The 13,334-nt window shown below is 34.7% G+C and overlaps 1 protein-coding gene across 2 annotated transcripts in view; it reads right to left on the bottom strand.

The window, feature by feature from the left end:
• Positions 1-4,886: 4,886 nt before the first annotated feature.
• The window catches only part of LOC149851462 (protein MICRORCHIDIA 7-like), an 88,814-nt gene continuing 80,366 nt past the window's right edge, over positions 4,887-13,334 (bottom strand). Inside the window, exons 19-26 of one of the 2 annotated variants that reach the window (XM_090000804.1) lie at positions 12,588-12,710; positions 10,587-10,669; positions 10,426-10,501; positions 8,753-8,875; positions 7,171-7,289; positions 6,992-7,073; positions 5,508-5,636; positions 4,887-5,357 (exon numbers count right to left, since the gene is read on the bottom strand). In XM_090000804.1, the coding sequence (XP_089856930.1) occupies positions 5,331-5,357; positions 5,508-5,636; positions 6,992-7,073; positions 7,171-7,289; positions 8,753-8,875; positions 10,426-10,501; positions 10,587-10,669; positions 12,588-12,710 (762 nt within the window). In that variant the 3' untranslated portion in view covers positions 4,887-5,330. Of the gene's footprint in view, positions 5,358-5,507; positions 5,637-6,991; positions 7,074-7,170; positions 7,290-8,752; positions 8,876-9,063; positions 9,207-10,425; positions 10,502-10,586; positions 10,670-12,587; positions 12,711-13,334 lie in introns of those variants that run through there. The other variant, XM_090000808.1, reaches the window with a different exon arrangement.

Raw genomic sequence — 13,334 nt, 5'->3', positions numbered from 1 at the left:
TCTTTACGAATTTTGTTTTAGAGTTATTCCTGATTACATGATCTTTAAAAAACTCATGGCAGTGTTGGTGATCATTAAACCTTTTGCTGAAAGCAATTTCTCAATCGTTTAGTATGTTGTTAGCCACTGAAACTATTCACAATCATTAAGTTTTTTGTTACACAATTGATTATACAAATGAGATGTCTTTGCTTCAATGATTTTCAATTGCTTTTCATTGTATGAGAATTTATTGAACGAGAACATATTCAACATCATCTCATTAGTGTAAAAACATAAAGAAGTTATATTGCCCAACAAATATTCATATAATTATACAATATACCAAGGATTCAACTTCTCAAATGCCATTGATACATCGCTTTTACTCGCAATTATTTGTCTCATGTCATCATTGTCTTTGTACTATCCTATCGACATGGCATACTCATCATCAATGATATCATCCAATTTTTCACTGTCAATATTATCACAACTACCGTTAATTGATTGTTCAATTGCACAAACTAAACCAAAATTCATTGTATCTATCGTTTCATTTGCTTTTATGCATACAACATTCATGCATTTTCAACATTCAAGATTAACCATCAAAATATCACATTCATCATCATATGTACATCACAACCATAAATTACATCAAAATTATAACTTGTACCTAGCTTTGTCGTAATCCTGAAAAGGTTGCATGTTATTCAAATTACTGCGATGAAGATCACTGACTCTAGTTTGCCCACGTGGTTTCACATTTTTTGCAAGTATAGTACACAAGCACAAGACGAAAATCCAAATCCCAGCGTCGTAGGTGCAAGCGAGTCCAAGCTAACAGACATAAATGCCAATAACATCCTCGCAAGTTCTCGCTAGCCTAGCATCCCGAGCGAGCCCCCTTTGGGGGTGGCGGGCAAGCATCCCGACCGTGAGTGATCCTTTGATCATATACAACATCAATATTGTTCATTGTTTGGGACAATTAAATGACCGACAAAGGACTCAACTCGATAGATGGTATTTGAGATAGATGCACATTCTCCACTTTTTCTCTAGCTTTGCGAGCAACTAAGTAAACGTCGTCATACATTAACATCAATTTCACATCATCATTGCCCAATACAGTCATTCATATATGTTGGATATCTAGGTTTAGAGAAAAATTGTATTGGAGGCTTATTGACTCTTCCACATATCTAGTTTTACGAGACATCAAAGTCATAATTTTCATATAGCTATTGTTTGTTGAGACGATTATTGATCGCCAAGTAGAGTAATCAGTGCTACGATAATATACTCTAACCATTTCAGATTCCAACAGTAACTGCCTATACCAATTACACAACATAACATTCATCTAATAAAAATAGCATGTGAGGAAAAATTATTCATATATACTTCATACATTTAATGGTTGTGCACAGTAAATAAGGGTGTCAAAACCTGACACGACCCGCCAACCCGACTCTTAGGCGGGTTCGGGTTTGGCTATAAACGGGTTCGTGTCATAAACGGGTTAACCCGCCTAACCCGTTTATTAAACGGGTTGGGTTCGCGTTAGGGGTATGCCAACCCGCCAACCCGGCCGACCCGTTTAATAAATGGGTTAGGCGAATGGACCAACCCATTTACCCGAACTCGACCCGCCAACCCGCCCGCCAACCCACCCGCTAACCCGTTTACCAGACCCAACCCGTTTATTAAACTGGTTGGCGGGTCATGTCGGGTTACCCGTTTAATAAACGGTTCGTGTTTGCCACAGCCAACCCGTTTAATAAACGGTTCGGGTTCGGGTTGAGGTATGCTGACCCGCCAACCCCACCCCATTGCCACCCCTAACAGTAAACCTAGCCCCATTACACCAACACACAAACAACGAATATTAACTAAAGATTTAAAAAAACATAAATCATCTACAACAAAAACAAATATATAAATCTATGAAAAACCCTAAACATAATAAACTCTCAACAGTAAATCCGATGGCTGGGGAAGTCGATGACAACACAGAAAAACATACAAAAAAACATTTATAGTAACAACCATATAGAAATATGCATAGGCTATTAAATGATCGTATCTAAAAAAAAGTTCGGAGTGAAAAACAAATAATATGCATATATATTGTAAAAATAGAAGTCACCTTTCGAACTTGCGGGAAAGTCGATGATAATGATGATACCACAACTTCCTCGAAATGCAGCACTAAATTACATGGGAATCGTTGCAAGGAGAGAGGAACAATGCAGAGGGTTTTACCGAGAAGTTACTTGCACAAGTTTATATTAGGGGTGGCAAAACCTGACACGACCCGCCAACCCGACTCTTAGGCGGGTTCGGGTTGGGCTTAAGCCAACCTGTTTAATAAACGGGTCCACCCGCCTAACCCGTTTATTAAACGGGTCAGGTTCGGGTTGGGGGTATGCCAACCCGGCTGACCTGTTTAATAAACGGGTTAGGCGGGCGGGTCAACCCGCCAACCCGTTTGCCAACCCGACCCGCCAACCCAACCTGTCAACCCGACCCGCCAACCTGACCCGCGAACTTGAGAACCCGTTTACCCGACCCAACCCATTTATTAAATGGGTTGGCGGGGTCGTGTCGGGTTACCCGTTTATTAAATGGGACGGGTTCGTGTTTGCCACAACCGACCCGTTTAATAAACGGGTCGGGTTCGGGTTGAGGTATGCTGACCCGCCAACCCGTCGGGTCGACCCGCCAACCCGACACGATTGCCACCCCTAGTTTATATATAATTCGTGAACTCTGCAAATAATAAGAAAACTCGTATATATGTAATAAATTTGCAAATATTTATTATGGATATTTGCAATGTTGCGATGTTGTGTTTAAGTGGAGGTTCACACATATGTTTATGCGAATTTGTAAATATATATAAATAAGATATTTGCAATTTTAGTGGTTTCAGTCTAACCGAAGGTTCACACATATATTTATGTGAATTTGTGAGGTATATACAAAAAAGTAGGATGTTTGTGATTTTAGTGGTTTCAATATAATCAGATATACACAAATATATTTATGCAAATTTTTGAAGTATATGCGACTAAGTAGGATATTTGCAATTTTAGTGGTTTCACTTTCACCGAATTTTCGCAAATAAGTTTATGCAAGTTCGTGAGGTCCACATAAGAACATTTGTGATTCTAGATTGAAGTGTGAGTTTGCACTAGCAGACAAATGATACAATTTTATTGCAATAACCCGTCAATTCACAATTGCGCAGGCTAAAAAGGTCCTAACGATACATTAGGAGAATACTGAAAATTATAGGGTCTTTAAGAAAACATGTCAAATTAATCATACAATACAGTCATTTTTCGTATACTTATTGTGGTATAGAACATATGAAGCAACAAAAGTTCCTTTAGGTCTTGTTTGATGCCTCACCCAATATTGAATAGAACAAACAAACATAATAGACAAAACACATGTTCTGTCTATTATGTAACAACTGTATTAAAGCCAACATGTGTTTCAACTATACAAGAAGTTATGCTCTTTATGTCCAACGTTTGTTTTATGTTGTGTGCGAACAACATGAACACACATGGATAATGGGTTGAATAACTTCATTTCGGATCATACGGCTCGATCCACCCAACCATATGAGTATTTTAACATGTTTATTATAGATTTAACCCCGAATATGGATCTCAAATTGGATCTAAATACTAAAAAATATTTAAAATTAGAGTAATTTGAGAAAAATAAGAATTGATATATTTTTTATATATAAATGCTTTAATTAATGTCATATTATAGATAATTATGAAAGTTCATTATAAAAATATCAAAACTTAAAATCAAACTAACTATAAAAATCAAATTATCAAATCATAAAACCTTAAAATACAAGAAAATAAATTATAAATAAACCAAAAATTCATAAACTATAAAAAAATAAATCATAAAATTTCATAAAAAAACCCTAATCAAAGAAAAAAATAGCCCTCATAAAATACAAGAAAAGCCCTAATCAAAGAAAAAAATAGCCCTGATAAAATACAAGAAAAGCCCTAATCAAATTAACTATTAAAAGCCCTAATTTTAAAAATTTAATTCAAAACCCTAATCATAGAAAATCAAATAAAAAACCCTTATCAAATTAACTACAAAAAGCCTTAATTTAAGAAATTTGATTCAAAACCCTAATTAATGAAAAGAAAAAAAACTCTAATCAAATTAACGATAAAAAACCTTAATTTTAAAAAATTGATTCAAAGCCCTAATCATAGAAAATCAAATAAAAAACCAAATCAAATTTAACAAAAAAATGCCTAATTTAAGAATTTTGTTTTAAAACCCTAATCAATGAAAAAAATTTAATCAAAGAAAAACAAAACTAATAAAAAAAACCTAATTAATGAAAAAACTAATCAAAACCCTAAGAAGTAGAAGATCGAAGAACAATGAAAAAGAAGAATGAAGAAGAGACAAAGAGAATAACGGAGAAGAAAGGGAAAGAAAGAAGAAAAAAGAAAGATAGAGTCTAACAAAGAAAAGGGAGACTCAATGCCCGCCTCACCCCTCACTGCCCGACCGCAAGAAGAGAGAGAGTCGGGGGGGGGGTGCGCTCCCCCATTTTTTTTTAAATAACGCCCCCGTTCTAACCGTAACAGCCAGTTGGAGTGAAAATTACAGTAAATCACACGGGGACGGTGGATTCCCACATTCGCAGCATCCAAGGTTTGTTACATTCGCAGCGCAATTTCCGTCCGAAATCACGCAGGAACGGTGGATCAAACAACCCCTTAATATGCCAAAAAAGTCCAGGACAAAAATGGGAAGATAGTTATTTCTGCCTATTACAAACTATTTGTGTGTATTACAAACGCATTTTTCCATCAATATCATACCAAAACTCTTCAAAATTGAAGAAAACTATATGAACAATCAAATATGTTAGCTTGGGTGTAAGCAGCTTCTTCGTTGATACAGAACTTTGAAACAGTTCACCTATTTCTGTCTATGTACAATTCTCAAATGAACCGTCTTTAATTTTATAACACTTATTACAACATCGGAAAATGTAAGATTAGATCTATAGACAAGATTTTACATAATCTGGCATGAGATGATCACCTTAGCGGCAGAAACAAACAGAACCAGAACCAGACGCTAGTTCTTTATCCTTCTGCTGGCGGCCTTAGGAAGCTTGTCAGGGAAAAAGATGCAGGTGACTTAACAAGGATGAGATTACTGAGTACCACTGCTCCTGGAAATTCAAGACATCTTCGAAAACTAGGCAACACTTACAGGTAGCCATGTAGGCGCTAACGTTTGGATTTCACTTCATGATTTTATTGTTTCTGTAGTCACTCTTGAATAGTAGTATAAGCATCCTGCAATAAAGGAAGGTCTCAGAATGGAAGTTTATCTCAACCCTGGAACAACAAAATTTGTTGTCCAGCCTAGTGCTAAGCAGATGGTGAAAGTAATCATTTATTGATGGCCTTAAGGAAACGATTTAAAACTGGAAATCTAACTCTGACCTTCAGTTTCTTACAGTTTCTTAAAGTTTCTTCCTCCTTGTCAGGAGGATTCCTTTCCTCTGATAATATGTCAATCAAAGGCTCCTGTTCTTTGCTAGCCGCCTGCAACTTCTGCTTGTACAACTGAAGCTGTAGAAAATAGACAAATAAACAAATGTGTCAAACTCTCTGAAGATCAGAAAAATCAAAGAGGCAGTCAATAATGTCAGAGAAGTCTGATTATACATCACCAAGAAGCAACTTCATGGAATAAAGAAAAGTTCCTACACTGTTTATGTGCAATACAACAATAAGGACATGGAATTTGTGATCGTGCAAAAGTTAATGATAGAAGTGGATATATCCTGTTTGTGAATGAGCATGTACAACCAAGATCAACTGTCTCACTGTGTGTGTAAGTGTGTGCACGCATTAACATTTAATTTCAAATCTGTTGCTAAAGCATCTCTAACTTTTTGACAATGCATAAAGTTGGCATCACATCATAATAGCATTTAGAGGCAAGCCAAAACTTGAATAGCCTTTTCTTTTAATAATCAACACCAGCTTACACACAATTTACAGCAGCATTTCCTAGTAATCACTGTCACCTAACTAAAAAGGAATGCATTATTTTTCTGATGCCATTAATGCATCACCATTAACACTCCCATCCGTTATTCAGTGTCAAATAAAAGACTCAAATACAAGAAACATTTTTAAATGAATATTTCCCCTATTCTCTCCCTATACATTTTTTTATCAAGCATTACTATTGCCACTTCTAGAACATGAATTTATTTTCGTTATGGCATTCTGCCATGTGATTAGATGGTCAGTACTTGGTAAATATCTCTTAGTTTGAACTACAACTATTTATAGAATATAAATGAAACTCAGAATGGTGATTACTGATTAGGGGCCAATCAGGGAACCCCCATCACTTCAGGAGAACCCAGAAGGGTGGAAAATGGTCTAGAATTGAAATAAATAATGGATCTTTTAGGATTTCAGTTCCAATATTTAAAAATTCTGACGTTTAAACATGAATTAGTTAACAAAACATGGTCAACTATGAAAAACAAACCATGAAAAAAAAGAAGAGTACATGCTGAAAAAATGTACAAAAGAAATATTACAAGATAAGGTGGAAATTTTCTTTTTTTCAAAGAAAACCGTTTAGATGAAATCTAGTTTTTACATCTGCCAAAATGGAAAAAAAAAGCAACACATACATGAATATTTCAAGTGAGTACACACAGTACAAGGGATCAAAAATACCAAAGTTATATAACAAAGAGCACCATCCATGCATGAAGATATTTATCTAAAGATGAATATTTATCACACAAAAAGTTGTAATTCCCTAATCCCAAATTAGTAAAAAGGCATGACAAGGCTAGAAAAATGACTTAATGCAGAATATCATAAAAGCTACATTATATAAAGCCTCAAGTTGACTATAAAAATCAGCAAAAACAAAAAGTTCTAGAGAAGAATCTCACTTGGGCTTCCAATGACCTGTTTCTGTCTCTTTCAAATTGCAAACGTTGAAGCATTTTCTCCTCTAATGCTTTTAAATTTAACCTAAAAATCAACCAGAGTAAAAACAGATGTGAGTTGTCAAAATAATGTAATAGATAATGGAACAATTGGTTCAGTTAAACAGAACGTGTCTTTCAACCCATGATTTTCATCCTCCAAATGCTTTGCACTATCAGGATATGGCTTCCTAGGAACAGATTCATTTTGATGGCTAGCATTATTAGTTTGAAGATTAGCAGCAGAATGCCGCTCAGCTTCCTGTACATAGAAATAACTGAAAAACATCAGCACACACCTCTTAAATTCCAAGACATTTACCTATTTAATAGAAAGAAAGTAACACAATTACCACAATGCTAAAATCATTGTACACCCAATGATTTATGTAGCAAGGCAAGCATATGAGAAATATGTTAATAATTTCCCATGGCTAAAAGGGATTGTCACACAGCATAAAGCCCACAACTTAAACACTCCAAAAGATATGAAGTACAACGAATCACAATAAAAAATACATGCATGTTCTCTCTCCCTTTGCAGTCAAAAATCATAATGAATCAAGAATGACCATTATGAGTTTAATAAAGCACACAAACTAAAGAAATGTGAAAACTCATAAAAATCTTTGCCACTCAGTTCCAGTTCCTCCTCTACAATACAAACTCTCATATATAGAAACACACATGAACATGCACATGCACCCATCCACATATGCATGCAGCCCCACCAATGCACACACACAATTACTTATCAAGATACTGTATTTCTTTGAAAAGAAATATTTATATGTTGGTATGCTGTATGATACAAATACAGCTGGTAAGACATTCATTTTCTGAAAAAAGGTTGTGAGTGCAGCAGAGTATGCATCCTGTGTGGATATAGAATACACCATAGTCACAAATATCATTCCCAGCAATGGAATTTCTCGGGAGATTTTAAAAACTCCTGTTTTTATCAGGGAAGTATCGGTTTGTCAAAATATGATGAATAAATGTTTAATAATTTTTTTATCAAAATACATAAAAAGAATAATATTAGCAAAGAATAATATAGTGAAGATTTAATGCATAATAAGTAATGGGTAAAAAACTAAGATTTTAATGCATAATAGGTAAATAATGGCCTAATGGGTAAGAATCTAAAGTTTTAATGCATAATAGGTAAGCAATGTAAGTGATTCATGTCATATTCACTCGGAAGGAGAAACAAGGTCTCCTCCTGTTATTATTTAAAGAATATCATCCCCGTTTTCATCCACAAGGACCACAACATGGTGGCATTCAATGGGGTTACCCGCATAGCCTTTCTTGTGTGATTGGCTTTTCACAGCTTGTGTAATTGGGGAAAAAGTACTATTATGCCCTCTTATAATAATAATGTTTTTGTTATACATATAGTGATAATAACGCAAAATATTTAAAATGAGTGAGATTTTGAAAATCTCACAATAATATAAAAAAAAATGTCAAGATTTTTTTAACATTTAGTGGAGATTAAAAACCGCAAAAGCCTAACATGTTTTTTGGGTTACAAAGTTCCATCTTATCCCAACATGTCTACACGCACACACAAACACATGAGAGACAGAGAGAGCAGTAGCTAAGCAACTTTAAATATTATATAAAAAAAACTGGAATTATTAACCAGTATCAATGTCTCACACTTGGCAACACTAACAGTCCTAGCAAACAATTTAAAACTGGAAATCTAACCCTGACCTTCAGTTTCTTTCTTAAAGTTTCTTCCTCCTTGTCACGAAGATTCCTCTCCTGTGAAAATATGTGCATCAAAGACTCCTGACATTTGCTAGCCTCCTGCAACTTCTGCTTGTACTCCTGAAGCTGTAGAAAATGGACAAATAAACAAATGTGTCAAACTCTCTGAAGATCAGAAAAATCAAAGAGGCAGTCAATAATGTCAGAGAAGTCTGATTATACATCACCAAGAAGCAACTTCATGGAATAAAGAAAAGTTCCTACACTGTTTATGTGCAATACAACAATAATGACATGGAAGAAGTACCAACATTGTAATGAATGTACCAACGGGGGCTCCACATGGTTGGTAGGAGCTGTCAGTGCACGTCTCCCGGTGGTGGGGACGTCGCAGGTTCAAAACCCGAGTGGTACGATTGAATAATATCTGGTGGGGGTCTGCCTAACCCCAGATTGCCTTTCAAAAAAAAAAAAAGAACTTGTGATGATTGTGCAAAAGTTATTGATAGAAGTGGATATATCCTGTTTCTCAATGAGTATGCACAACCAAGATCAACTGTCTCACTGTGTGTGTGTGTGTGTGTGTGTGTGTGCACGCATTAACATTTAATTTCAAACCTGTTGCTAAAGCATCTCTAACTTTTTGACAAGGCATAAAGTTGGCATCGCATCATAATAGCATTTAGAGGCTAACCAAACCTTGGATAGCATTTTCTTTTAATAATCAACACCTTACATACAATTTACAGCACCATTTCCTTGTAATCACTGTGACCTAACAGAAACTTCCTCTAAAAAGGAATGCTTTATTTGATGCCAATAATTGCATTACCATTAACACTCCCATCCGTTATTCAGTGTCAAATAAGAGTCTCAAATACTAGAAACATTTTTAAATGAATATTTCCCTTATTCTCTCCCTACACATTTTTTATCAAGCATTACTATTGCCACTTCTAGAACATGAAATTATTTTCGTTATGGCATTCTGTCATAAGATTAGATGGTCAGTACTTGGTAAATATCTCTTAGTTGAACTACAACTATTTAAAGAATATAAAGGAACCTCAGAATGGTGATTACTGATTAGGAGGCAATCAGGGAACCCCAGTCACTTCAGGAGAACCCAGAAGGGTGGAAAATGGTCTAGAATTGAAATAAATAATGGGGCTTTTAGGATTTCAGCTCCATTATTTAAAATTTCTGACGTTTAAACATGAATTAGGTAACAAAACATGGTCAACTATGAGAAATAAACCATGAAAAAAATATGAGTACATGCAGAAAAAATGTACAAAAGAAATATTACAAGATAAGGTGGAAATTTTCTTTTTTCAAAGAAAACAGATAAGATGAAATCTAGTTTTTACATCTGCCAAAATGGGAAAAAAAAAGCAACACATACATGTATATTTCAAGTGAGTACACACAGTACAAGGGATCAAAAATACCAAAGTTATATAACAAAGAGCATCATCCATGCATGAAGATATTTATCTAAAGATGAATATTTATCACACAAAAAGTTGTAATTCCCTAATCCCAAATTAGTAAAAAGGCATGATAAGGCTAGAAAAATGACTTAATGCAGAATATCATAAAAGCTACAGTATAAAAAGCCTCAAGTTGACTATAAAAATCAGCAAAAACAAAAAGTTCTTAGAGAAGAATCTCACTTGGGCTTCCAATGAGCTGTTTCTGTCTCTTTCAAATTGCAAATGTTGAAGCATTTTCTCCTCTAATGCTTTTAACCTAAAAATCAACCAGAGTAAAAACAGATATGAGTTGTCATAATAATGCAATAGACAATGAAACAATTAGTTCAGTTAAACAGAACCTGTCTTTCAACCCACGATTTTCATCCTCCAAATGATTTGCACTATCAGTTTGAAGATTAGCAGCAGAATGCCGCTCAGCTTCCTGTACATAGAAATAACTGAAAAACATCAGCACACACCTCTTAAATTCCAAGACATTTACCTATTTAAGAGAAAAAAAAAGTAACACTATTACCACAATGCTAAAATCATTGTACACCCAATAATTTAAGTAGCAAGGCAAACATAAGAGAAATATGTTAATAATTTCCCATGGCTAAAAGGGATTGTCATACAGCATAAGCCCACAACCTAAACACTCCAAAAGATATGAAGTACAATGAATCACAATAATAAATACAAACATGTTCTCTCTCCCTTTGCAGTCATAAATCATAATGAATCAAGAATGACCATTATGAGTTTAATAAAACACACAAACTAAAGAAGTGTGAAAACTCATAAAAATCTTTGCCACTCGGTTCCAGTTCCTCCTCTACAAACTCTCATATATAGAAACACACATGCACAAGCACCCATCCACATATGCAGGCAGACCTACCAATGCACACACACACACACAATTACTTATCAAGATACTGTATTTCTTTGAAAAGAAATATGTATATGCTGGTATGCTGTATGATACAAATACAGCTGGTAAGATATTCATTTTCCGAAAAAAGGGTGCGAGTGCAGCAGAGTATGCATCCTGTGTGCATATAGAATACACCATAGTCACAAATATCATTCTCAGCAATGGAATTTCTTAGGAGATTTTAAAAGCTCTTGTTTTTATCAGGGAAGTGTCGGTTTGTCAAAATATGATGAATAAATATATAATAAGTTTTTTATCAAAATACATAAAAAAATAATATTAACAAAGAATAATATAGTGAAGATTTAATGCATAATAAGTAATGGGTAAGAATATAAGATTTTAATGCATAATAGGTAAATAATGGCCTAATGGGTAAGAATCTAAAGTTTTAATTCATAATAGGTATGCACTGTAAGTGATTCATGTTAATATATATATATATATATATATATATATATATATTGGATTTCTTTGTTACTTTTTGTAATGCCCACAAGGGGTAATTTAGTCTTTTTCTATTATGTAAATAGACATGTCCACTAGGGACATTTTTTGCTTTTTTGTTTTTTTGATTTTGTCAGGTCCAACCCTCCTCAACGGTCACAAATGTGACCATTAGGGAGCTCCCAACACTCTATGGGAGCCCCCCTTGGTCCCATAAAGTGTATAAAAAGGAGCCTTTTGTCCCCATCTCTCTTCAATGTTTTTCATAGCATTTCAATACATTATTTTTATTTCAAGCTCTCTCTCACATTGTGTTTGTGTGTGTTTGGTGCCTAGCCTTTTGTGGCTTATTGTATTTTGCCCATTAGAGGCTTCTTGTTTTTGTGCTAGTGCATTCGTTGTAGTCACTTTGTGACATTGTTATTTGCACTAGTACTTCATTACAATTCATGCCATATTCACTCCGAAGGAGAAACAAGGTCTCTTCCTGTTGTTATTTAAAGAATCTCATCCCCGTTTTCATCCACAAGGACCACAACATGGTGGCATTCAATGGGGTTACCCGCATGGCCTTTTTTGTGTGATTGGCTTTTCATAGCTTGTGTAATTAGGGAAAAGTACTATTATGCCCTCTTATAATAATAATGTTTCTGTTATACATATAGTGATAATATCGCATAATATTTAAAATGAGTGAGATTTTGAATATCTCGCAATATTATAAAAAAATGTCAAGATTTTTTCAACATTTATAGGAGAAATAAAATCGCAAAAGCTTAACATGTTTTTTGGGTTACAAAGTTCCATCTTATCCCAACATGTCTACACACACAAACACATATGAGAGAGAGAGCAGTGGCTAAGCAACTTTAAATATTATATAAAAAACTGGAATTATTAACAAGTATCAATGTCTTACACTTGGCAACACTAACAGTTCTAGCAAACGATTTAAAACTGGAAATCTAACTCTGACCTTCAGTTTCTTTCTTAAAGTTTCTTCCTCCTTGTCACGGCGATTCCTTTCCTCTGAAAATATGTCAATCAAAGACTCCTGTTCTTTGCTTGCCTCCTGCAACTTCTGATTGTACTCCTGAAGCTGTAGAAAATGGACAAATAAACAAATGTGTCAAACTCTCTGAAGATCAGAAAAATCAAAGAGGCAGTCAACAATGTCAGAGAAGTCTGATTATACATTAGCAAGTAGCAACTTCATGGAATAAAGAAAAGTTCCTATACTGTTTATGTGCAATACAACAATAAGGAGATGGAAGAAGTACCAACTTTGTGATGATTGTGCAAAAGTTATTGATAGAAGTGGATATATCCTGTTTGTGAATGAGCATGCACAACCAAGATCAACTGTCTCACTCTGTATATGTGTGTGCACGCATTAACATTTAATTTCAAATCTGTTGCTAAAGCATCTCTAACTTTATGACAAGGCATAAAGTGGGCATCACATCATATTCATAATAGCATTTAGAGGCAAACCAAACCTTGGATAGCCTTTTCTTTTAATAATCAACAACACCTTACATACAATTTACAGCCCTATTTCCTAGTAATCACTGAGACCTAACCGATGAAAAAGTCTATTTGTCTATGTATTCTTTACTTGTATTTGTTATTTTGTATTGCGGGTCTGGATAATATATCATACCTGACCCATACTGTAAACGAAGGATATATATATACATGTTTTAGGTCACGATTTCAGGAT

Source organism: Nuphar pumila, chromosome 1, assembly GCF_984573655.1.
Source record: "Nuphar pumila chromosome 1, dmNupPumi1.hap1.1, whole genome shotgun sequence".
NCBI classification, from domain to species: Eukaryota; Viridiplantae; Streptophyta; class Magnoliopsida; order Nymphaeales; family Nymphaeaceae; genus Nuphar; species Nuphar pumila.
This window is presented reverse-complemented; position numbering and strand designations above follow the sequence as displayed.